The sequence below is a fragment of the Myotis yumanensis genome, unplaced genomic scaffold (assembly GCF_028538775.1).
Source record: "Myotis yumanensis isolate MYYU_CA2020_CCGP unplaced genomic scaffold, mMyoYum1.0.hap1 SCAF_10, whole genome shotgun sequence".
NCBI lineage: Eukaryota > Metazoa > Chordata > Mammalia > Chiroptera > Vespertilionidae > Myotis > Myotis yumanensis.
Window position 1 is genome coordinate 4,373,459 of NW_027223761.1, and position 25,945 is coordinate 4,399,403.

Genomic DNA, 25,945 nt, shown 5'->3' on the forward strand with positions numbered 1-25,945 from the left:
GGAGCTGGGGCAGTGGCTTCTCGCTCTGGGTGATGCTGGCAGAGGAGGTGACAGCAGCTGGGAAGATGGCAGTGGCTGAGGGGCCCAGGCTTCCCCACCCAAAGCCTGAATGAAGGCCATGCCTGCCTCGTGCCTCTCCTCCCTCCCTTGACGGGTCCAGGGAAGCCCACCAGCCCCAACAAGGGGAGCCCAAGGCCAGGCAGAGAGGGAGGAGGGGCTGGGCGGCCCCCCAGAGAGCTACGGGGAAAGTGTGCTTTGCAAATCCACAGCTTCTGTTTCCCCCCTGTCAAGTGGGGGTGGGCTGAGGTGGCGCCTGGCTGCACCCAGTGAAGCTGGATGCTCCAGAGACCACCTCCCTCCGCGCATCCTGGAACTAGTTGGTCCAATACAGGTGACGGAGGACCAGAGAGGAGGGACAGCCAGGTGAGGGACTGAGCAGGCTGACTGGAGCCTGGAGACGGGGCTGGGCAGTGCGCCTGGGGCTGCATCCGAGCCTCCCTCCTCACCCCCTGGGAGCTGAGGACCGAGGAGAGGGCGCCCTGCCCCCCAGAAAATGGCAGCACGAGTCCCAAAGCCAGCCCACGCCACTCCAGAAACCTGCGTCTGCTGAATGCACCAGGGAGGAGGACTGGGCACCTGAGGCTGATGCTGATGAAAAATACAAGGAAAATTGGATGCGGCAGACAGGGCGCGATGGGGCCGGGGCACCTGCTGGAAGGAGGGGCCTCGGGGTGCACGGCAGTCTGTGCCCCCCAGGACCAGACCGAGCTCTTGGGGCCGGGACGTGGCCAGGGTCAGCTGTGGGCGTCCCATGAGCCCAGGTCCCCTCCTGCGTTCAATCGGCGCAGGTGATGGGCAACAGACACCTGGCGCTGGATCGCTGCCAGGCTGAGTGCTAACAAGCAATTCACAGCCTTCCAGAATGCAGGCCGAGGAGCATCCTTTTTTTCCTGAGGAGGGATGAAAGGCTCAAAAATGCAAATCATTACCATTTACAACCAAGCGAGTCTGCTAAATTGATTAGGAAAGATTAAACTCCTTGGAGGTGAAGGAAAAGGGGATTTTTCGAGTTTTATGAACCTGCCCCCAGTGACCATGCGTGTAGCAGGGATTTGACAAGCCGGGCTCAGGGGCTGCCTCTTTGCAGCTGCTGGGGGAGCTGAAGGCCGACACCACCCAGGCCAGAGCGCTCGGCGTGCCCGGGGTTGATGAAGCTGAGGCTCAAGCATTGCCCTCGGAGAAACCAAGTCTGCCTCCGTCCGGGGCCTTGTGCTCTGGCTCTGAGACAGGGTGGGCTATTCGGCCCTGACAACAGTCATTCAGAAGCTGTCCCAGCCCCCAGCAGAGCCTCTCCCCCTGCCCTCCAGATTCTGTCCGCCCGCAACGGTCCAAAGTGAGGGGAAGTGGTCAGACCAGTCACTTAGAGAGTAGGACTGGAACCATGAGCTTTTCTGCTTCTTTCTGTTCCAGGATGGGTGTGTCTCTGATCCATCCGTTCCCTGCAGTCAGTGGAAGGGGCGTGGGGCCAACTGTAAAGGGAAAAGTGAAGGCAGGGAAGAGAAACTGGCCTAGCAGAGGAATCAGGCAGTGAGCTGTCCGTCACAGGGAGCATTCAAGTACTTGATGAGGCTATGGCAGGGATTTTCCTGGTTCTTGGACTAGAAGGTCCTGGTCCCCCCCTGGGGATTACGTTATCATCCCCAGGACCCTGGAAGGGAGACATGGAGAGGATGACTGTGCTGCTCCGAATGACCGGTGTCCTCTGAAAACCCCAGACCAAGGCCGTCCCCCAGCCCCTCAAAGAGCTGCCTGTGCTACAAAAGAGAGGCCACGAAATTCCCACCCTCAGTGTCCCCTGGGAGAGGAAGCACAGACATCACCACTCCATCCAGGAGTCTGGGCAGGGGGTTCAGAGGGTGGCCCACCCCTGGGGCTGGCTCACTGGGGCCGCTGGGGGCCCCCTCCCAGCCTCGGCTCCGGTCCCGGCTGCCTCCTGGACCTGCTCGCACTGCCAGGGCCCCTGCCACGCCGAGCTCCCCGCACCGTCCCACCGGCTGTTTTCCTAACTCAACACCCTCAGCGCTGCTGGCTCGGTACATCCATCCCAGCCAGGTTGACGGCTGCCTGGGGCACCGTTCACTCTGCCTTTTAAGCAGTTACCATTTCTTTTGAAATGTTCCAAGTACTTGCCTGGAAAATTCCACGTTTGCTTCTTTAAAAACACTCACAGAAAGGTCCCCAGGCTCTGGATTCCTCCTCCCTCTGCCTTCTCCTTTTCCCTTTGCATTTTTAACACAGTGTCTGTCTCTGGTTTCCTAAGTTCCATTATGGCTGCGGTCAGGCCCACTTTCCCACCATAAATGGGATTTGCGGGCGCGCCCCGAACCCCGAGGCCGCGGGGGCCAAGCGGCCTGTTCTCCCCCGGGCAGACCTTCAGCCCCGGGGCAGCTCCTGCCCTGCTTCCCGCTGAACAGGGGTCACCCCCTCCACCGTCCGGGGCCTTGTGCCACCGAGGTGCCCTGCTTGTGCCGGGCGGGCGGGCAGTGGGCATGCTGCGGGGGCTCACCCCCCACTTCCTAGCAGCGTCAGCCCGAGGCCCCGCAGTCACCCAAGCGAGTAGGGCACCCTGAGCCCTGTCCTTGTGCACCCACCCACGCCGTCCCCCACACCTGAAAGCCGGAAACGCTGAGCCCGGGAGTCCTTGCAGGAAGGTCTTCGCTGTCACCGCCCCTAAATCTCTTTTACAGCTGTCAGGGCGGACGGCTGCTCGGGCAGGGTGCCAGGCCCCTGAGCTCGTCCGTGTCGGGTCACTGAGCCCAGCACAGCGCCTGGCACACGGCTGCTCCGTCATCTCTTCTCCAACCCGCCTCTCGCTTCCTTGTCCTCCCGCCGACGTCTGCCCCCTCAGGCTCCGCACAAAGGGCCCAGGCGTGTTAGCAACGCCCCCCCCCCCCCAGTCTGGCACCTGCCCCCTGGCAGCCTAGCACGCAAGGGGCCTCTCAGGGCTCCTCCTCTCTGAAGCATCTCACTCCGCTCTCCCTCGGACCCACTGGTCATCAGCTGCGAGTCTGACAGGGAAACCCAGCCACTGGAAGGCGTTTGCAAGCAGCCTGGCTGACTCGGTCACCCCGCTCTGAGCCGAGCCCCAGGCAGAGGACTGGGTGTCCCACCTGTGTGACCCTCCCATCAAGAGTTCCCACCCCCTGCGCCACCCCCTGGAGGAACTAACCGAGCTTTCTCCTCAAGACGGAGAAGAACAAAGGCAGCGCGAGCTGACAGCCACAGCGACGGGCTGCCACACACTCGTCTCCCTGGAGCTGGCGGTCCCGGGCGCCGCTCACCTGCCCTGCGCGGGGGACATGCCTGCAGAGTCCCAGCAACCACCCACCTCTGGCTGGTCCTGTTTCCGAAAGTTCTGGCTACCCGGCGGAAGATACAAAACCCTGAAATGAGCCTTAGTTTTTCTTTTTTAAAAATATGTTTTTATTGATTTCAGAGAGAAAGAGAGAGGGAGAGATAGAAACATCAATGATGAGAGAGAATCATTGATTGGCTGCCTCCTGCACGCCCCACACTGGGGATCGAGCCCGCAACCTGGGCATGTGCCCCGACCGGGAATCGAACTGTGACCTCCTGGTTCATAGGTCGATGCTCAACCACGGAGCCACGCTGGCCAGGCACTAGCCTTAGCTTTTTTCTACCCGACCCAGCACGCCACCTGCCAGCAGCCAGTGTGCCCACTGAGACGTCCAGGGCCGGGCGCCAGACCGTGGTGGGTGGGGGGTTCTTTGGAAGGGAACCTGGTGCCTTGCAGCTCACAGAGATGCTGAGAGCCGTGGGGAGGGGTCTGGATGGCCCTGCACGTGAGGTTTGTCTCCTGGAAGGGAGAGAAGGGGGGAGCGATGGTGCGGAAGGTTGGGGAGCTGCAGGGGGTGAACGTGGAGAGCCAGATGGCTGGAGCGGGCGCCCGCTCATGACGGATGTCCCCAGGAGGGTGTGAAAGGAGGCAAAGGGGAGAAGTCCACTGAGAGCACCCCGGGCGTGAACACTGCAGAGGGAATGTTTTGAAGACCCGCCCGCAGCAGACCCCTTTGCCGGTCAAGGTTGTTGTGTGGCCTTTGGTGTTGAGCGGGATCCGTTCCCAGTGGTCTGGGGAGGAGGCTGGGGGGTGGGGGGGTCCTCAGCCGGGCCCTGGAGAAGGGTGGGCCCCTCCCCTACAGAAGGCGGGTGCCTCATCTCTCGCAAGCCTGTGACCAAGGTCCCTTCCGCTGCCGAGGGACCCCTGCCCCCCCTGGGGCCCCTTCCCTTCCTCCCCTGCAGGATCAGCCCCATAGGCCACTGGGCCGCACAGCCCTTGTCTCTTCCCTTTCTCTCTGAAGGGCAAAGCAGTCTGGGGGTTGGAGGGATGGGACCACCCCTCCGCTGCCTGCTGCCGGCGGAGGCCCGGCGGGCTGACCCGGCCTGGCCTCGCCGCCGGCCTCACTCCCAGCCTCACCACCACAGAGAGGGTTTTGGAAACCAACACACACGCCCACCACGACCACAACACAAACCAAAGTGCACTGCGACCCGCCCGGCCTCCTTCCTGTAGGTGCCTTGAAACGTCAATGTCGACACGAATGTGATGAACTATCTGGTCCTATTTTCTGTTTGTCTGTTTTCATATGAAATGTCCAAGTCCACTTCCCTTGTCCTTTCTTGAAATAAATAGAAAGATTTAACTTTTACCGTCGTCTCGCCGCTGACTCTCGGCTCGGGGCCCAGCATTCCAGGGGCCAGGGGTCTGTCGCACCGTCTTGGCGCCCACACCCCATCCCCAGGCCTCGCTCCCTGGGGCAGCACTGGCCCAGGCAGTGGCAGGGGGTCGGGGGTGGGGGTAGGAGGGTGGGGAGTGGGGGTGAGGGTGGCAGGGGGTGGGGGGTGGGGGGAGTGGGGGGGCGGCAGGGGGTGGGGGGGTGGGGGAGTGGGGGGGCGGCAGGGGGTGGGGGGGGTGGAGAGTGGGGGGTGGGGGTAGGGGGTGGGGAGTGGGGGGGTGAGGATGGCAGGGGTGGAGGAGTGGGGGTGGGGGGGTGGGGGAGTGGGGGGGGCGGCAGGGGGTGGGGTGTTGGATAGAGACTCTGGGTTGGGGCACCATCGGAACCAGAATGACTCTGCCCCAAGATGAGAGGGACCTCTGACCCCATCCCACAGGCCCCCAGGAAGGAGACCTCCCGCTAAAGGCAAACTCCGAGAGGGTCTCCACGTGGAGACACAGTACTAGGAGCTGTGGGTCCTCCCAGATGAGGCGCTGGCACCCTGTGGGTCATCCCAGATGAGGCTGGGATCGTACGGGCTCTTCCTCCGCCCGGGAGAACACTTCCTGGGCACCCCCTGCCCAGATGCAGGCCTCTAAATACACCCCCACTTTCACAACCTTTAGGCCTTATCTGAGATCTCACATCAGGAAAGAATAACTCTCCATGAGAACAGCAGCAGCTTCTGCTAAATTAACATAAGTCATTACTTCCGCCTCAGATCAGATTTCACGTCTGGATGCGGGTTAATGAGTTTCTCCTTATATTCCAAGGACGCGAAGTTCTTTCTCAATGTCTGTCGGTGGCATGTGGCCTTCCTGGGGTGCTCGGCAGGCTCTGATCCCACAGGCGACCCTCTCCCCCACCTTCTCTCATCCTCCCACCCACTCAGGGCAAGAGCCGGCCCAAAGGGACTAGGCCAAAGAGCAGCACAGGAGGTGAGCGCCCAGGGGCCAGCGCACAGTGGGTGCGCAGGAGGGCAGGGGGTGTAGGAGTGGGGGAGACCAGCTCACCTCACCCTCCACACACTGGCAGTCGTGCACAAACCAGGGAGCCCCCAAGGTTCTCTTCAAGCCCCGGCAGGAAGGCTGGGTTCCCAAACTGTGTTCCTCTAGAGCAACGGTTCTCAACCTTCCTCATGCTGCGACCCTTTAATACAGTTCATGTTGTGGTGACCCCCAATTTCATTGTTACAAATTGAACATAATGAAAGCATAGTGATTCATCACAAAAACAATATGTAATTATATATGTGTTTTCCGATGGTCTTAGGCGACCCCTGTGAAAGTGGTTGAGAACCGCTGCTCTAGAGCTAATGGAGGTTCCGCCAGGAAGGGTCCGCGGTCACGGGCATTTGGGAACCACTGGATTAGAGCTATTGCTGTCCTGGAGGGCTCCTCAGACCAGGCCTGGAGCCCCTTGGCGTCCCTCCGAACTGGGTGAGACCCACGGGCCCCAGCATTCACTCCCTGTGCCTCAGTTTCCGCCTCTGTAGAGTGTGCACGGTAAGGGCTCATCGCTCTCATTTCTACTATCGTGATAGCGCCAAGCCTGCTAGTGTGTGCCGGGCCACCGTGAAGGCCTGTGAGCTGGGGTTCCCTCTGCTCGTCCACAAAGTGCCAGCCTCCATCCTTGCCACACCCCTGGGGCTTAGGCAGCATCCCTGAGCCCCGGCAGGCGCTGAGCTGGGGGGCATTCGTACAAGGAGGCCGGGTGTCTCCGCAGACCCTGGGACAGCACAACCAAGTGCCCCCAGGTCTAGCACCGCAGAGGCGCCCTGGCAGCCTGGGGCCTGCTCCCCAAACCCCGCCCACGCCGAGGTCTGCTCTCCGAAGCCTACGGAGAGGATCCCGAGCTCCCAGCTTCCGGAGGGCGGGCGTGGCGGGCATCTAGGTGTTAGTAAGTTCCCTGCGGGAGCTGGATGCCCAGACCAGGGTGGGCCCTGAGGAGGGCCTCTCGGGCCCCCTGGGTGTTTCCAGAGTCTACGTTTCAGGGCAGCGGAAAGAAGACCCCCCAACATAACGGACCCTTTCCGAAGAGGCGTCGGTGTCCTGAGAGGCAGTGGTGGGAGCAAGCAGAGCGGCCGGGCCCTCGGGGGGCACGAGTTCTGGGAGGTGGAAGGGACCAACTAACCCTGAAGCACCCCTGTCTCCCTACCGTGTGGGCCTCAGGGCACGGGTGGTCTCCTCGCAAACCTGGGCCCCCCCCCCCCGTGCAGCAGCACCTGCCGTGCCGCACACCAGCCATGCAGCTTCCAGCCTTTCCTTCCCAAAGAGACCTCAGGACCTGCACGGCACTGAGGTGCCCGCAGGTGTAGGGTGACACCCTGCGGTCAAGGGGCACCCCAGGGCCCCTGCTTCTTGAATCCAACTCTGCTTGTTTGGTCCGACTCGGGACTAAAAGTTCCAGTTCAAGTGGAGAAAGAGTAGTGGCCACTACCCCTGTACCTGGACCCTCCTCTCACCTGCTACGACCAGGTTCTGGAAGCTTCCTGCCTCCTGTCTCCTGCCTCCACTTCCCAGGAAGGGTCTCTGGCCTCACCAAGCATCTCAGAGGGGAGGTGACCAAACCCAGGAAGAGTCTAACACCCCAATCACACCCCACACCCAAGTTCTGTGATCTGTTCCCAGCACCCGGCCTGGGAGGCACCAGAAGCTTCCGGGGTCACCCAGCCACCCCAAAATGCTGCCTCAGGAGGTCTGGCTCATCCATGTGCAGGCGCCCCAACAAAATGTCTCCACGCTACACGCTGGCGCCTCCCTCCCCCTCCACACCCTGGTCCTCCTGCCAGCACCTGCCTCCCGGCGCCCGCTGCCCCCCCCGGGGTGCCTCTGGGGGACCCCCTCCTCCAGCGGCTCCGTGAACAGGCTCTCTCAGCCGCTAACTGACAGCACAGAGACAATCCTCGCTCCCCCGCGGAGATTTACAAGGGAAGTGAAATCTTATTTGCGCCGCTGCCAAGCCTGGGACGCGATGAAATTATGCCTGGAGAAGGGACCCGGCCGCTCCTCGCGGAAGCGGCTGCATCGGAGACGGGCTTATTAAAAGCCACCGTGGCCACATTTCAACCTGTTTCAGGTGTTAAGTAATTTACTGCCGCCCAGAACTCAGCGGTAGGTTTTTATCATTTTTATTTCCATGATGCAGGCGAGAGCCCCCGAGAGGTCCCTGCACAGGGAACTTGGATCTGAATTCTCCCTGCCACCCACCCCCGGGCACTGCGGAGGGGAGCGGGGGGCAGGGGCCTGGGAACGGGCAAGGATGGGGGCTTGAGTGGCAGCGGACAGCGCCGACTCATCCCAGGGTTACACCAGGCTTGGCCAAAGCCCAGCGCGGCTGGAAGGGCAGGCTCTAAGACCTCCACCCCACATTTGGGGGCCCAGTGATCCCCCCAAGACCCTGTGGGCGGTTTCTGAAGGCAGCAACAGTACAGACTCCATGAGAGCAGTCAACCTCTATCTCAGGACCTGACTGCCAACCTCACGAGCCTCAAGCCTTTAATGAGCACCTACTACGTGCCAGGCCCTGCTCAGGTGGGAGACACAGCCGCGAACAGGGATCTCCAAGGCCCCTGCCCTATGGACTCCCTTCTGCTGGGAAGTGTGGAATGAATATTTGCGGTTGGGTGATTAAAATCTCCGAGAGGCAAGTCAGCTCCTGGAAGAAAGGATGCTGGCATGGGGGGCACTCGAAGGGGGAGGGGCAGGGAGGGAGAGAGCCCACCTCACTGAGCATCTGCTCTGTGCCAAGCACTGCAGTGGCCTCAAAGCAGGGACCTCCCCGTCACAGCCAGAAGCCGCAGAGCCTCTGAGTGCCGGTACCCTGCGCCTTTCCTGGGGAACATGCGGTGAGGGGCCCGACCCCACCCCTCGAAACTCTCGGCGGATGCACAGCCTCCCGTTTGCAGAAACAGCGGACAGGGGCCGTGCTGCCTGGGGCCCACCGGGTCACAGAGGGCCTGCACCCTCGGCGCCCTGAGCCCCTGCTCAGCAGTGCTGGGCGGAGGGCTGTCTGGCTCCCGCCTGCCTGGTGGGGGTAAGCCTATTATGGAGGCTCGGGGGCTAAGCCGACGCTCTTTCCGAGGCCCCCTCTCTCAGATACTCCAGCCCACGGGGAATCTTCCAAGCCCAGCTGAGCCAAGAGCAGAGGTTCTTTAATTAGCTTTCCCCTGGATCAGGGCCTGCGAATGGATTAGTCGTGGTGGGACGGAGAAAGGGAACGGAGTCCTCCTTAAAGCTGAAATTACAAAGGGGGGTCAAGGACCGAGGGGCCTCACCAGAGGCAGCGGGCTCTCCCCCACCCCCCGAGCAAGCCCTCCCCAGCTCCCCAGGGACTGGCAGAGGGAACCTGTCACCAGGAAGACACGGGATGTGCTCACAGCGAGGCCGAGGTCCCCAGGAAGCTGGCGCGGAGACACTTGGCTCGGCCGGGCCGTGTGCCTGAGCCTTCTAACGAACACGCTTCCTCCCATGTGGCCGCCCGGATCTGAACCTTCGTAATCAGGGGGGATTTCCTAAAGGGGCACCCATCTGTGACAGGCAAGACAGCGCGGCCCCGAGGCACCACGTGCCAGACATCTGTCACCAGGATCTTTTCTGGCGTATCCCCATTTTCACACGAGTAAACCGAGGTCCAGGCCTAACGAGCTTGCCCAAGGCCACACTGACAGGTTAGCATTGTACCAGACCTGCCCAGGCTCCTCCCACAGCCCCGAGTCCTGGCCCATATGAGGCCTCATGAGGAGGCCTGACTGAGGGTCAGTGAGCCTGGAAGGAAAGGCACAGATGGGCCCCCACCAGATACCACTGTGGGGAAGTAGGCCTCCAGGCTGCCTCCTCCAGGAAGCCCTCCCTGACCAGCCCACCAATGCACTTACACCCTCTGCTGTAACCCTGTTGCTCCTACTCTACAGCCAGCGCCTTTTAGAAGCAGGAACTGGAAGGGGGGCTGCACCCACCTCAGTCTGGGGAACCGGAAAGAGAAGCCTAGAGGAAGCTAGGCCATGGGAGCAGGAGAACAGGAAGGCGGGAACCCAGCAAGAGGAGGCAATCTGGGATCCCAGGAGCGGAGCCCTAGGCTGGCGCCACCCTCAGGGCCAGGCTCTCCTGCCGGCCGACTTTGCCCAAGGAGGCTCATGAGGGATGGGTGGGCGGGAGGACAATTCAAGGACTCGGAGACCCAGCTTCCCAGGACTGAAGCATCTGAAGAATGACCTGTGGCCTCCCCCTCCAGCTTCGCATCAAAGGCGGCTCCGTGTGGGCGGCCACGCTGGGCTCCGCAAACGCGGCTGCCCTCAGGGACAGGCAGAGAAAGGGCACCTGGCCCGGGCCTCGTGTGGCTCCCTGCTCTCCGTGCAGCAAGCTGAGCCGCACCCGGGGCGCCACCTGGCTCCCCCTCCTGACCCGCCAGGCAGGCCTGCCCAGGGTCAGGTCACTAACTATAAAGTGAGGTGTCCCAGCTGCCGGGGCCACAGCTCCCTGGCAGCCCAGCACCCAGCACCTGCTGAATGAACACAGCGCTGAAGGAGTGACTGTGCTATGATGCCCACCCCAGGCCAGGGCAGGTTCCTAAGGAGATGGCACCTCTGCCAGGACCCTAGAGCATGAGCAGTCAGCCAGGTGAGAAGGGGAAGAAAGGGCGCTCCTGGCAGGGGAAGGCCCCACGCAAAGGCCAGGAGGTGAGAGAGAACATGCAGGTATGAGACCCAAAACCATTTCCCTGGGCTGGAGTGGAGAGGGCATGAGGAGGAACCAGAAAAGGCAGGAGAGATTCTGGGGCCAGACACTGGGGGGGTGGGGGGGTGCCAGCCAGGATGCCCAGAGAGCCACGGCCTCCCTCTAATTCTCCAAATCAAGGGCCCCAGGGGTGTTGGAAGGAGCCATGATAACAGCCAGAGCTGCCCAGCTCTAGGGGTCCCCGTCTCCAGTGTGATCCCTGTGAGTACCGCCTCACCTACCTTGGCAGTGTGCCCTTGACTAGCCGTGAGCTTGCAGGGAGCGCTGGAACCCACAGGCTGCGCCCCAAACAGCAGGAAGCAGCATCCACCCGGGAGAGGCGGGCCCACAAAGGCCAGGGCCACCGCCAAGGAAGCATGTGCACCCCCAGGGCCAGGGGGCTGGGGTGGGGGTGAGGCTGGGAGCCAATATCCCCTCCAGGAGCACCTCCAGCGGCAGGCGTGGCCGTGGCCGGGGCAAGCAAGGGACATGAAGGCAGGGGTGGCGGCCCTGCTGAGACTTCCTGTGAGCAGAGAGGAGTCCTATCTGCTTTCTGGCACCAAGCAAGTATTTCCGAGCACCTACTATGTGCGGGATTGGTGCGAGCGGCTGGGGGGGGGAGCCGGGAAAGGGCCCGCCTCCAGCTGCACCTGTGCCTGCTCGCAGCAGAGCTTCCAACCGCCTCTGCAGTGAGAAGAATGATGCCTCCTATTTCAATTAGCCTTTTCTTGATTGCTTGCAAAGTTCTGCATCTTTCCACTTGTTTACTGGCTATTTGTTTCCCTCCTTCCGGGAATTGCCTGTCTCCATCTTTTGCCCATTTTTCTTATTGATTTGTGGGGGCTCTTCGCATATTAAGAGGAGAGAAGCAGCCTTCTCTTGGGGCAGACCTGCAGGGCCTCCCTCCAGGGTCCTCGGTCCCAGGAAAGGGAGGAGGGCTGGTGTGGGTTTCTGGGGGCTCCCACTGGATGCCTCCCCCCCCGCCCCCGCGCCCAGCTCCTGATGGGCCCACTCTGCCGGTGGGAGCCCCTGCCAGGCCTGCATCTCAGCTGGCAAAACCCAGAGGGCTTATTCTTTACTTACATGAGACGTCTACACTGCCTGGGGCTGGCGGGGTGCCCCTGATGGCACTCAAGGGGAGCCAGCTGGTGTGGCTGGGCATCTAGGAGGAGGGGGGGGCTTTCACCATCCCAAGCCAGCTCCGTGGGGGCCATCCAACAAAAGGGGCAGGTCCCGAAGGCCCCGGCTGACTCTCCCACCAGATCCCAGGGCCCCCGCTGGCACACACCATCCCGCCCCCTGCCTCCAGCTACGATGGTCCCTGCCTACAGAGTGACCGGGCCCAGGAGGGCACACCTGAGCCCTGCCCCTCGCCCCTGCCAGCTGACTGTGGTTTCTTTCCCCTCCCATGCCTTCCGTACTTCAGCAGACAACGCAGGCCGTAAAACTGATTTCCAAAGCCTATAAAGTAATAACATTTAGGGAGCCTGGGAAAAGAAAGCCCCCCCTCTCCTCCATAACGGCTGCCGGAGCCTCGCGGGGCCCTTTCCGCAGCTGGGGCTGCGCCGCTGGGGGCAGCCCGCAGACTCCCCTGCGCCAGCTGGTAAATGGCGGCTCAGCACATGTTCCCAGGGACCCGCAGCAGCCAGGGAGGCTGCAAACTGCTTGCTTACCTCTTCCCCGGCTCCCCTGCTCACGGCGGCACAGACCAGGGAGAGCTCACTGGATCCCCATGCACCCCCTTCCCCACCCCTCACTCAGCCAGTGCAGCCTGCAGACCACTGTCCTGGCGCCGGCTGTGGCCACAGAGATAGAGACTGTCAAGGCTAAGGGCGGCCGAGCCCCCGGGAGGGCAGACAGCACTGCCACAAGGCGGCCATTGTGACCGCTGATGACAAAAGGGACTGGGGCCCTACAGGGACCTGGAGAGCTCAGCTCTCCCCTGCGCTCTACAAACAGCCCTCCCCCCCCATCCTGGCCTGACTCCACACCTGCTAACCGGAAGGACACCCAGAACTATAAGTGGCTACCACGCGCCCATCCCCCTCATGCACACACTCATTCCTTCAAAGGGGACAGGGTGGGGAGTACCCAAATCACGGAGCAGACGTGGTTCAGTGTCCTGGCTGGTCTGGAGACAAGTCACCACAGCAGCCCTGCGCCACGGCTCCTCACCCTGAAAAGCGAGAATGCTGAAGCCGCCTCCCAGGTCATTTGAGGACGTGTGTCCTGAGCTCAGAGCGTTGCTGGGTGGGGGGACCGCCGTCTGCTGCTGCAGGGCAAGGGAGGGGCCAGCTGTGAGGACAAAATATAGCGGGCAGGTCCCACCAGCCAGAGGGGAGAAGGCCCGTCTGGAGTCGGGGGATGACCTTCCAGGTCAGGATGGGAAAATGTTGGAAGACAGGGCATCCAGGCGGTAAAACCCCACCTTCGGGGCAGATCCACTGCGCAGCCAGCAGATCCACCGCCGAGGGCTGGGGAGGCCCCGGGTGTGGGGAGCACTCGGCGGGCTGTCAGGAGCCCCTCCCGGAAGCCACTCATCCTCCTTCAGGATTAAAACATGTCATGACAAGGCATTAGCCACGGGCTCAGCTCCGGCTTAACTAGCTACAAAGAGGTAGAGAGAGAGGCTCTTCCAACCAGGACTCCCCCTCCCCTGCAAAGGGCCCCCTTTGGTCGCTGCGGGAACAGGAGGGGGAGGGCAGTGGGGTGCCAGCCCCCAGGAGCACTGGCTGCGGGCTCCGAGCCAGCATTTGCATGGAGAGCTCAGTGGTTCTGGAATTTATGCAGCTGCCTGTGTGGTTCCTAAGGCGAGACGAATCTCCGGGCCGCTTTTCTCAGCAGGAACAAGCCTTTTCTTCAAATCAATGGTGACACATTTTTAAACTGCCACATTAAGGAGGGAAGGATTCTGCCGGCCCCCTGGGGGCAACCCTTATTAGTCACTGGCTCACAGGAGACAAAGTGCAGCCGCAGACCCAGTGGGCCTGGGCGAGGCGAGAGGCCCGGACACCCGGCCAACGGACACGGGACGGATGGCGACAAACAAGAGGGCAGAGGGCGCCTCCCGAGGCGGAAGCCAAGCCATGTGGGGGGAGTGCAGTGAGGGAGTGAGACTGGAGGAGGAGCTGGAACAAGGCAGGACGCGTCTGCAGGGAAAATAAAGAACCGCTGGTAAGGATGATCGATGGAGAGAATGGAGGAAAAAGGGAGAGAGCAGAAAGAACGAGACAGAGGCGTTAAGCTGATGTTTAAACTGATTCCCACGTGCACAGTTATAGAACCTAACATCTTGTTTCACATTTTGCCCTGGCTGCCAGGAAGCTCAAAGCCACATTTCGTATTCCGTGGCGATGGACTTGCTCGGCCTGGTTTTGACCTGGCTGAGACCAGGGTAGTTTCCGGGAGCCAGGCTGCTCGAGCAGCCACGCGGAGCATAAAACACAAAGGCAGCCACGCTGCCTCCCTGGCAGACGAGACATCAGCATCAAGTGGCAGGAGGTAGGGCTGAGCGGGGGCCACAACCCGGAGCCCAGCGAGAGGCCAGCAGCTTGGAAAGCACCTGCCAAGGGTGTGGAGGCCCACGGGCTCCAGGTGTGGCCAAGGGCACGTGACGTGTCCTTCGGAGGGGCCCCGGTCAGCGCCCTCCTGGCCTCTTGTTTCCTTTTATTTCTATGTTAACGGCGCCCTGGTTTTATTGGACCTATATTTCAGCGGGAATAGGTGGGCTAAACATTTTTTAAAAATCAATTCCAGCTCAAACGCCCACTTTCTCCGTGATAATGGCCGCCATTGATCGGGTTCCCATGGCCCGTGGCGTGTGCACGTGGCCTCTGGAGCCTCGCCATCACCTGCGAAGGGATGTCGCGCTGCCAGGCTTCCAGTCGAGGAAACCGAGGCTCAGAGGAGAGCTATGCCCTGGTCAAGGTCACCAGAGCTCCTAAGTGGCCACCACAGCTCTATCCTCTATGTCCCCTGGTGCGCCCCCACTCTAACCCCCGAGCCCCAGGCCCCAGCACCCTGCTCGGCGCCACTTGTTAGGAGGGAGATGAATCTGAGTTAAGGTCAAGGCCGAGGAGGAGGCGGTCAGGTGACCCCAGGAAGTCCATCAGCCCCTGGGCCTGCCTACGACCCCCTGGTCCCCACTCTGCCAAACCCCAAGGCTTCAGCCACGACCCGGGCAAGTTCCCTGCCGGCTGCCAGGTGGGATTTAGCTCCTTGAACAGTCGAAGCCGCAAAGCTCCCGTCACCAATGTCAATGCTGGGCCATTTGCCGCGTGGATTTTAATGTTCCTGTTTCTCCTCAACATCCTCAGCAAGGCAGCTCTTGCTTTTCAAAAGGGATGTGGCGTTTGATGGTGTTTAAGCCATCGTGAAATACAGCCAGGCGGCAACAATAAAACAGACACGGGCCCTGCTGGCGGGGGAATGGCTGACAGCCGGCGCGCTCCCCACACGCTACGCGCAGCTAAGCTACTATTTTTATGGCAATTACAGTGTCCGGGCGGCGCGGCAGCAGCGGTGCAGGGGTGGGTGCTGCGGCACCAGGACCACTTGTTGCCATTGGGAGCGGGTGCGGCTAGGGGGGAGGAGGGGGATGAACCAAGGCGCGGTGCCAGCCTGGGGCCCAGCTGACCATGCCCTCCACCCTCAGTCCCATCTGTGCTCACGGCCTCCCACGTCCACATCCCAGGTCTCGGCCACCCGGCTCCTGGCTCCAGAGTCCTCTCTGGCTTCTGCCTCCCGACATCAACAGACATAAGCGGCTGTTTCCCTCCCTCCCCCTCCCCTGCCCATCATGTGCCCCCTGGACAGCCCACGCCACCCAAGGGTCCTCGGCCACAGGAGCTACTAGGCAGGCGTTCTCGCCCCCCCCCCCCCCAGCAATGGGCAGCATGGGCCGGACCCTGTCCACACACGGGCACTGAGCAGCGGGGGGCCCGCCCTCAGACAGGTCTGTGGGTGGGAACGGAACCTCACTAATGAGAACCATAGTTACCGTTCACTGAGCCCCTACGGTGCGCAAGGCATTACAGGCAATAACTCACGCTTCCTCTTTTTTGTAAAAATGTACCTTATTGCTAAGAGCGTCACAGGTGTCCTCCATTTCCCCCCTTTGCCCCATCCACCACTCCCGCCCCACCCCAGGCCTTCACCTCCCTGTGGTCCGAGTCCATGGGTTACGCATAAATGCATATAAGATCTTTGGTTAATCTCTTTCCCGCCCCCCGCCCCTTCCCTCTGAGATTCCTTAGTCTGTTCCTTACTCCCCCCCCCCCCCCCCCCCCGTCCCCCCGGGAGTAAGGCTGGGGCACATGTGGAAACTGAGGCTTGGAGAAGCAGTTAGTGGAACCGATGTACCTTAGTCTATGTGGTGAGCAGCCATGGCCCCGGCCTCCCGAGGCCTCGAGAGTGGCCCGGCCACACCAGCCCCTCCAGCCCAGCCCGGCCGCCAGGACAGCTGCGCCCCGTCAGTGAGCAGCAGCTCAGGACTGCAGGGAAGGGGCCTGGGACGGTGCCAGGGAAGCATCAGGACAAATCATTTGCAAATGAAATAGATGAGCCCAAAAGGTGAGCTTCTGAAACAAAGGAAGACCCTGAAGCGGGGAGAGAAAGGGCGGCTGGGCGCTGCCGCTCAGGCTCAGCCTGAAGCTCTGACAGGGAGCGCTTCAGCCATGGGCATCTCGGGGGAGGGCGCGTCCCGGGCCTGCTCCCCGTCCTGGCCCTGCTCCCCGTCCTGGCCCTGCCCAGGCTGTTCCTATGGGACGTACACCCCCTCCGCCAGGGAAGGCAGAGCAGACACTGAGGGCCCTACTGCAGGTGGGGAGGGGCCTGGCCCGCTCGCCCTGCACCCTCACAGTCAGGAAACCCCAAATACAAAAGACTAGGGGTCAGGAGGGGGCCCCTTTCTCTGCCACCCTGGGCTCAGTTCATTCACCATCGGAAGGACAGGAAGGAGGTGCCTGATGGAGGGCCCAAACCCTGCCACAGCCCAGCCAAGCCCTGGGTGCACAGCAGGCCCCGTCCAAGGGCGTGAGCAGCCCTCTGAGCAGCAGAGACAGCAGCGAGCACAGAGCTGGCGTCTGTCAGGGGTTTACTCGTCCCAGACGCTGTTCTAAGCATCTCACCAGCTGTCTTCTTTCACACTCACAGCAACCCCAGAGCCTGGTCCTAGTGCACACTTATCCCCATTTACAGATGAGAAAACTGAGGCTCAGAGAGGGTAAGTGACTTGCCCAAGGTCACACAGCTGATACACAGCTGAGAAGTGGGAGGTAAGGAAACAGGGCCGCTGACTCTCTTTTAAGCCACGTGGTATCTTAGAGGCCTCCAAGCTGGGCCCAGGCCAGACCTCACCTGGAGGCCCTAGGGTCAGGGTCTGACATGTGGGTGAGCCCACCTGAGGGGTCTGGAGAGGGCAGATCCAACACCCCTCTAAACCTCGTCGTCTGGACAGAGCTGGGTGCTGACGGGGAGAAAAGGGAACCCCCGCTCCTGGGTGGCCTCCGCGAGCTGCGCCAGACCCCGTCACTCCTGGGGACACGGGGCCCTTCTGCTAAATGGGCAGGAGAGCTGGGGAGGCCTGAAGCCGACTCGGCAGCCCTTCGCCAAGCGCTGGCGGATGGTTCCGGAGAACAAGCCAAGGGCTACCGATCCAGCCCTTTTCACGCTTGGCCAATTTAATGGTTCCCATTAATTTCAAAACACACATTCCCACAAGCTCTGGCCTCCTCAGCTCAGTGCTTGGGGTGGAGAGCACTTCGGGGACACAGGCGGGCACACAGGTGCGGGTGCCGAGGCCACACGGCCTCAAGGACAGGGGGAGCTGGGCAGCCGCTGGGGCCGGGGGTGGGGGTGTGGGGGGGCGATAGCAGGGCCCTAAGAGGTGTTCCCTGACCACGGTCTGTCCTGATGGGAGAAAACGCCAAGGAGAAAGGCCCGTGCAGGGACTCCGGAAGGCCCGAGCAGGTCACCGTCCCTCTCTGAGACTGCGGACGCCTGGGGGGCAGGCACCGCGTCACCAAGCCATGTCCCCGAGCCGCACACCTCACAGAGCCAGGAGCCTCACCAGCAGCCCACACGCGTCCACCTCTGTCCTCATCTGTAAGAAGCACTGGCCCTTCCAGCCTGACTTCTGTGACCCCCAAGGGGGCGCAGGGTGGAGTCTGGGCGGGGGCAGGAGGAGGGGCCCAGAGGAGTCACTGGCTCCCCAGCCCCTCCCACCGTCTGGCAGACTCTCAAAGGCCTCCATCTCTCCTCCATTCAACAAACGTCTATTGAGACCCAAGACTGAGGGTCATGGGCCCAGGGCGCAGGGCCCCCTCCCGTCCCTGTGGAAGGACAGGAAGGCCCTGGCTGACGGGAGGCTCCGCAGAAGACCTGGGGATGGAGGAGCCTCCAGGGTCCGCGAGTCCCACCCACCCGCCAAAGCTCGGCTCTGAGGGCCAGGCCCTGTCAGAGCTCAGGGGATCTCAATAATTCAGGAGGAATCCATCATTTATGAATTTATGTAACCGCTTCCCGACCTTGTGGAAACCAGCCACCCTCCGCCTGCGGTGGTGCAGGTGAGGCCTGGGCACCTTCTAATGTGGGGAGGGGCCTCCTGCCCCCAGGCCTCCCGGGTGGCTTTCCGGATGGACTGTACCCCTCACCCCTCGCTGGGACCAGAGGGAGCGTCTGCAAAAGCAAACCTGATCGTATCCGCAAGCCCCAAAGGGGAGGGTTAGATTCCTGGCTGTGCCTTTTACCAGCGCGATGGCTCTGTGCGTGCCTCAGTCTCCTCGTCTGTAAAATGGGGAAGTGAAGCGACATGTGCAGTCTGGGGGCAGCCCTGGCCCAGAGGGGACACTCGGAAACAAGCTGCCCCAGCCCAGAAGCAGGGGCCCTGGGGGGCACGCTGGGAGTGGAGGGTGGAAGGCAGGGCTGAGACACGGCACAGCCAAGCGGGCTGCATGGGTGGGAGCCACTGCAAGGCCTCGCGAGACCAACGAACCTGCACCCAGATGGTGGCCCCATCTTTTCTGCACTGGCCACCTGCTGCGCCAAACTGCCCTACTTCCCCATCCCCTGCAGTGGGGTTACACCCACTCTGGGGACCAACTTTTCAACCAGAATAAAGAAGAGGTGTTCCCACCCACCGTCCCAAAAAAGGATTTCCTGGAGGCTGTGGAGTCGGGAGAGCCTCCCCTCCAGCACCACTGCTGTTCAGCTGTATGTCCTTAAGCAGACGCTTCCCGTCTCTGAGCCTCAGTTTCCCCGCTGACACCGTGGGGCTGATGTAACCCCAGGAGCCCAGGAGAGGTGGCCTGGGGCGTGAATACAGCCTAGACCTGGAGGGAGACCCTCAGCTCAGGACGTGCCATTCCAAGGACCTCGGAGCTTCCCCAATCCCACCCACCTCACCCCTCCCTGCCAGCACTCTCCTCTGCCCTTGGAGTGCCCTTGTCCAACTTCCGACTCAGCTTCCCCCTTCTTGGCTTGAGCGCCTCCTCCTCCAGGCAGGCTTCCTGATTGCCTTCCACCCTCCACCCCCTGCAGGCAGGACTCCCATCCCTCATACACGTTACTGTTCCTTGCCATTCACATGTCCTATCCCAAATTTTGGACTAGAGGTTGTGTCTCCTGTAGCCCAGGGCCTTCCCTAGTGCCTGGGGCACAACAGGCCCACCACATACGTCTGCCCAATGAAGGAAAGGTCATACATGAGTTCAAATTCCAAGCCGAGGGCGTTATCTCTTTTTCTGAGCCTTGGTCTGGCACTGAAAATGGGGCTCATAGTCCCGCCTGCCTTACAGATGCCTCAGCTGGGCACTGAGGGGTCAGCGCCAAGGAAGGGCCAGCCCTCACCCCGTGCTCCCCAGGGGACAGGGCCCAGCAAGATCCGCCGCTGCCCACAGGTTCCCACCCGCCCCCGCGCTCCCTGCCCGCTGCGGAGAGGTTGCTGCCGCTGGCAGTGGAGGCGAGCCTCAGCAAACACATTTAAATCTGAAGTGACAGATAAAGCGATTTACGGCGACAGTTTAGCGTCAGATCACTTCCCACAAGGCAGTCGGCGTCCCCGGGCCCTGCTTGCTAGTCCATCAAGGCGGTCTCTAAATCACTGACTCCGAGCGGTGGCCCAGGGACAGCGCGGGGGGGGGGGGGGGGGGGGGGACAGCGTGGGGGGGACAGAGTGGGGGGGACAGCGCCGGGGCTCCTGGGGGCCCTGCCGGCCGCAGCGGGATGAGACTGAGTTTGGCTGACTTGGGCGGCAGGAGGGCACGAGAGGCCGGGCAGACCACAAATCAAAGCCCCAGGACTTCAGGCAACAGAGCGCCACTTCACACCGTACGTTAAGTAAATAAGCGGCTTACAACTCCCAGGGAGGCCAGCGTGTCGCTGTGAAGCATGGCTGCCCCGGCCTGCACGCCGGCCCGCGGCCCGGCCCCTCCAAGGCCTCCCTGACCCGCCTCCCCTCCTGCCACCTCCCGGCAGAATTAATGGGTCCCTGCGCGTGGGGACGCTCTGTGTAGCCCTTGTTTCTGGCGCTTTGTCACATTATATCCTACTTAGCAGCTCTGGCTCTCGACTGCCTCTCAATACTGTCCTGAGGGCTCCCCACGTGCCAGGCGTGGGGCCCAGCACTGGACCAGCCTGAGCTCATGTCATCCTCACGCCACCAGGCACGAAGCCAACGATGACCCGTTTTTCAGATGAGGAAACAGAGGCTCCGACGGACGGGCCTGGACGTAGGCGTCGCCGCCAGCAGGAACCCTGAGATTCGGACCCCCCTCCTGACCTCTGTGCCGTGGCCCCGACTCACTGGCCGGGGACACCTTCGAAGTGAAAGGTTCTTTCTGTCTTTGCACAAAGCACCGCCTTCATCCCTGCTGTCCTGTTATGCCTGAGGCCGGGGCCAGGAGCCCGCCCGGCTGGCCACGAATGGGGTCTTTCTTTGTGCTGGGACACTTCCTCGCTGTCTGTCGAGAGCTAGGGGAATGCTGGGAACCTCAAGGGCATGGAGACGACCCGGTCAAGGTCATGCCCCCCCCCCAAGACACACACTCCAGAAGCCGGAACACCCCCAGGGTGGAGACCCCAGAACTAGAAGAGATGCCAGGCATGGTTCTCCCCAGACACAGCCTGGGGGTTGCAGGCCAGACACTGCCCCCCAGAATCTCTGCTCCAGAACGGGGGCCTGCAGGGGCTCCCTGGCTTGTCTTGCCAGCATGGCAGCCCAATTTAATTAAGATGGATGCTGCGTGCCCCCGTGGGCAGGAGCCGTGGCCGGCACAGATGGCGGGAGCCTAAGGCTCTCCAGGCTGCTAGAGAGCGCGGGCTGAGGAGGGTCCCGGGATGTCTGCACCGGGTCTGGGGGCTTGGGGGACTTGGTCCTGCCCCTGTGGTCCGAGCCCTGCCATCCACCGGCCAGGCAGCCCCCCTTCTACTCTCTGCCCCAGCAACCCCTCCATGTAACATACTCATACACCACACACACACACACACCACACACACACACACACAAACACACATGCCAATCACATCTCAAATACTGCCGAGCGGGGTAAAAGGCAGTCCTGGGCTGCCAGTGCCAGGGGACCCGTTCAGAAACAGAAGGTGATTTTCCGAAGTCCTGAGAGAGGCCAGGGGCGGGGTCCCTCTGTGGCGCAGGGAGGAGTGAGGTACACAGGCAGGGAGGGCGCCTGGCTCCTGCCCTCTCCAAGGATTCCCCAGGGTTTTCCCAAGAGCTGGGGAAATACCCCCCCCAAGGCTCTTCAGCATGGAAGGGATTTGGGGGGCCCCAACCCCCCTTTCTTTCATAGGCCCTTCCCAACTCCCCATGGCTCCCCCTCTACGGTCCCTGCAACTGGAGCAAAGCCCAGGCAGCAATGGCACCTTCCCCATCCCCCATTCTGACCACGGGGACAAAAAGAGGCACCCCCACAAACCCAGGAGCTCTGCTACTGACCTTGAGCCCCCAGCCCAGTCCCAACCCCGCCAGTCCCCAGGGGGCACTGACCCCCATGAAGCCAACATCGCCCTTGGCTTCAACACCAAAAATTTGAACATCTCCACCCCTGGAAAATCGCTCGCTCCCTTTTCCCATTGTGGTGGCTCCACAGTCCGGCGCTGAGAAGCAATTATTCACGGCTAATGATTATAATCAAGTCAAATAGAATTTAATGGACACGCATTCTCTTCCTGCTTGAAACTTTACATATGAATTAAGCACATATGGGTTCCACGAGGCACAGACTAGATTTATGCAGCCCGGAAAAGCCCCTCCATGCCGCGACTTTTTATTCCGCTAATAAACAGGCTGATTTACGTGCTGGGCGTGGGGACCGTGATCTCTGCTGCCGCCTGGTGGTGGGCAGTGGAGGCCTCAGCCAAGATAGTAGGGCCCCAGGGATGAGGCGTGAGGGAGGCTCCCCCCTGTCCCCCCGCCCCCGCCCAGCCCCATGCCAAGACCTCCAAGGACCCCTGAGGTCTCACCAGTGCCAAGGCCACCGGAACACCAGGGCTGGCCAAACACCTGGACAGATGGCCTGGATGGGTGCAAGCTCTGTGTGGACTCCCTGAGTCCAAGGGCCAGCCTCAGCCATGCCCTGGGGCTCCAGGCAGGTTCTGGGTTCTCCCTGCTGTGAGACTCTTTCTAGAAATAAGGAGATCCCAGGAAAACTCGCCAAGCAGTGCTGGGTAAACTGAGGACAGCAGAGGGAGGAGAACGCTGCTCATCTGTGGGAGGCACCCAGCACCCCTTTTCATCGCCGGGACAGGGCCGACGCCAGAGGAACGATGTGGCACTGACAGCAGCGGCAGGTGCTGAGGCTCCCGGTTCATGCCAGGCGCTGCGTGTGCACCACAGCTCGTGAGCATCAGCTCCTCATGCCCCCCAACGCCCCGCAGCTGGGTTTCCTGCCACCACCGCCATGCAAAGGAGGAAGCGGGAGCCAGGCAGGTTCGGAGGAAAGGGGAGAGATGTGCAAACGCTGCCACCCCAGCCCGGTGCACTCGGATGCAGCCAGGACCGAAGTGCTCTCTGAGTGCGCGAGAGGCTGCCAGAGCCGCTGCTCTCGGAGGCTGGCAGGCATAGGGCACTCAGGAAGGGCCATTAATCACGCCGCAGCCCTCCGGAGCCCCCGCCGCTCCATCTGTATCCCACCCTCCTGCCCGGCCCCGCAACCACCCACTCAGCCGCCAAGGAGCTGATAAGATGCCCCACTTTCCCCTCTGGCCATTCTGCTGCTCAGCATGGAAAGTGCCAGCAGGGTGCCTCCCACACCCTGGCCAGCGACTGACGGGGGGGGGAGGGGGGGGGGGCCACGGGATGGGACACTGGGCAGGGCAGCCTCATGGGCCTGTGGGACCGTCCCCCCAGCCACAGCCCCAGGGCATGGTCCTCCTGCCCCCAGCCAACCCCTCCTGGGTTGAGGCAGCAGCAACGCCCTTCTCCTCGGGGCTGCTGTGACATCTGCCAGCCCAGCTTGGTGAGTCTTAGCTCCATGTCTCCCCAGATGGACTCACAGACCTCGTGGCCACCCGAGGGGCCCAGGGAAATGAGCAAAAGCAGCAAAAGAAACTCGGAGGTGACCCAGCTGCTGCTGCTCCGAGTCGGAACTCGTGTGCCTAGTCACCTGTGTACCGAGACCGGCAACGTGGGGGCAGGAACACCCATGGGACTGCACAGTCCTGCCGACATCAAGAGGGGGTCACAGAACGAGGCCACTGCCAGAAATGCAACCCAGACCACAAACAAGCAGGTCCCGGGCAGCCGCGTCACTCAGCCAGTCAGCATCGGCACTGCCAGCCCCAGAACCCTTCGACGACCCCACTCCCTGGCCAGCCCTGGCGTCAGACACAAGCCCAAGGGTGGGAGGAAGGAGACTGGAGATGCTTCTGGGGGTGCCAGAGGCTGCAGGGTTTCCCCAGACCTTGCTCTCAGAAAGGGGCTCCCTGCTGTGACGTCCTGCGAGCGAGGGAGTGAGGGGTGGGTGAACCACCCGCACACCTGGACGTGACCGCCCCTTGACACCTGCTCTGACCTTGGCCAGACAGCCGCTGCCCGGGAGAGCAGCCACCGTCCTTCCCCCTCTAGGGGGACAGAGAGCAGACTCCCCGACTCATCACAATAAACTGCCAAGCCAGCAGTCACCACGGGAAGCTGAGCCTGGGGCACCGGGCCTCTGCCCCCGCCCTTCCTCTGTGAGCTCCCGCCTGCCCCAGCTCTGACAGTGAGGGGCAGGCGGGCGGCGGAGGAAGGAAGCAGTGGTCAGGGCATCCGCCTTCCTGGAAGGGCGGCCCGCAGCCCGGCGCGATTCCAGCCAGGCTCTCTCTTCCCGGCCGCTAATGGGTCTCCGAGCCGTGAGGCAGCGCAGCCAAGGCGCCCCTGACACAGAGGTCAGGGTTTCAAGGGAACAGGCATCCACTCAGCCGACACTCCGGGCTCCCGTGGCGCCAGCAGGCCCTCTCATCCGGCCACCCGAGCCTCGCTGGAGCCAGGTGGCATCCCCCGTGCGGGGCACGGCAGACCAGAGCGAAGGTGACCAGGCCGCCAGGTCTCTGGCTCGGGCCAGCCAGGAGCCTCCACTCACCGGCGTTGACAATGGCGTCCACCTCCAGCTTGGTGATGTCGCCGCGGAACAGGGAGATCTTCTCGTTGAGGTGCTTGTCCTTTTTGTACTTGGGCTCCTCCACCTTCACGGTCAACCCTGGAACAAGCAGAGGCTGAGAGAGCGGGTCACTGCAGAGTGACCCGCCAGTGCCCACGGGCCGGGCGCCCGAACAGCGCCCCTCCACCTCCAGAGGCAGCTGGCCTGGGGGGACTGAAATCCCTGGTGATGCCAGCCCACGACTAAGCACCTACTATGTGCAGCACACATCCAGTCTTGAATCTGTATAGCAATGTTGTGCACAGGTACAGTATTAGCACCGCCCTCCCCATTGCACAGATGTGGAATTGAGGCCTAGGTGGGTTAAGTGACTTGCCCAGGTTACCAGTTACCAGGGCTACAATGGGCGGGGCCTGGGCGCTCACCAGCACACACCCCGGGAGCCACGCCACCACAGCCACAGATCCCGGCTCAACAGCCAGGTGATGGTGGGTCTGGGCACAGCCTCCTAAGGATGTCATGGGGACAAAAACCAAACCCGCCTCAGGCTGTGCTACTAATTAAATGCGGTGCCGCATGCATAGTGCCCCGCACACAGCAAGCACTCAGCACACGCTGCTGCCACTCTTCCTGGCCTCGTCGGGAAGATTCTCCCGAGGTGTGGTCGCAGGGGCCACCCCCAGCAGGCCTACCTTTCGCCGTCTCCTTCCAGGTGGGCACCTTCTTCAGCCGGATGAAGTCCTGGCAGAAGTAGTGCTCCTCCCGCTGCTTGTCACTCAGGCCCTTCAGAAACGCTGCGGGGCGGGCGGGCAGGAAGGACAGTCAAGGCCGGCGGGAGGGTGGCAGACCTGGGGGCTTCCCCACCCCCACCCCCACGGTCTCGGACTCTCGCCACGTCCAGGCTGAAAACCAGCCCTGGGAGTCCCTTCTTCCCACAGGCTCCACCTGGGTGTCCGGGTCTGGAGGCCCCTGGAACGTCCTGCCCTGCCCCCTGCACCTGCAGAGGGGAAACTGAGGCCCAGGGAAGATATCCCTCCAGCGCCACAGACCAGAGCTCAGAAATCAACTTGGCCACTTTCCAGCTACACCCACAGCTCTGGGCCCCTAATTCCTTCATGTACAGAGTGGGGATTAAGACACCTCTTGCAGAGTCATTTCAAGCTTACACATGCTCAGGCCAAGCAGGTTGGTGACAATGAATCAATTATATTATCAGTTAGTTACATCATCCATTGATTACATTATCAGTCCATTATATGATCAATCAGTTACATGATCAATCAGTTACATCATCAGCGGGTCACATTACCAATCAGTTACATGATCCATCAGACATCATTGTCATTAGGTGTAGGCTCAGGACACCGGGAGCCAAGACAGCCTTCCTCCTCAAAGAGCCACAGAGCCAAGCAGCCTGCTGCCCGTTACAGCAGCCCCCCAGCACCGGCTGAGAGCTCCCCCGACCCCACAGGTGCCTGCTGGGTCGCCCAGGCCAGCCCCCCTGCGGCGGCACCAGGCAAAGGAGCCCAGAGTACCCCTCAGAAGCAGCCAACTCTCCTGAGCCCTGGTCCAGGCTCGTGGCTTGTGAGCTCCCCCTGCTGGCCTGAGGCCACGCGGTGCCCAGGTGCTCAGCCCAGCCTCACTGCCCTGGACCACACACTCCCCAGCTGGAGCAGTCTCCCCTGACCAAGGGGAGGTTGGGGGACAATAACCAGCAAAGGTCACAGACAAGGGACTCAAAATGCACCAGAAAGTGTGCAGAGGTGGGAGGGCCTTAGAGCAGTGGTTCTCAACCTTGGCTGCACAGTAGAATCACCTGGGAATCCTTTTAAAATCCTGATTTCTG

General features: G+C 61.9%; 1 protein-coding gene across 2 annotated transcripts in view; it reads right to left on the reverse strand.

Moving 5' to 3' along the window:
• Nucleotides 1–25,945, reverse strand: part of MACROD1 (mono-ADP ribosylhydrolase 1) — a 130,082-nt gene that overhangs the window by 95,001 nt on the left and 9,136 nt on the right. For both annotated transcript variants that reach the window (XM_070426421.1, XM_070426422.1), the window contains exons 2-3: nt 24,792–24,893; nt 24,082–24,198 (exon numbers count right to left, since the gene is read on the reverse strand). In XM_070426421.1, the coding sequence (XP_070282522.1) occupies nt 24,082–24,198; nt 24,792–24,893 (219 nt within the window). The remainder of the gene's footprint in view (nt 1–24,081; nt 24,199–24,791; nt 24,894–25,945) is intronic.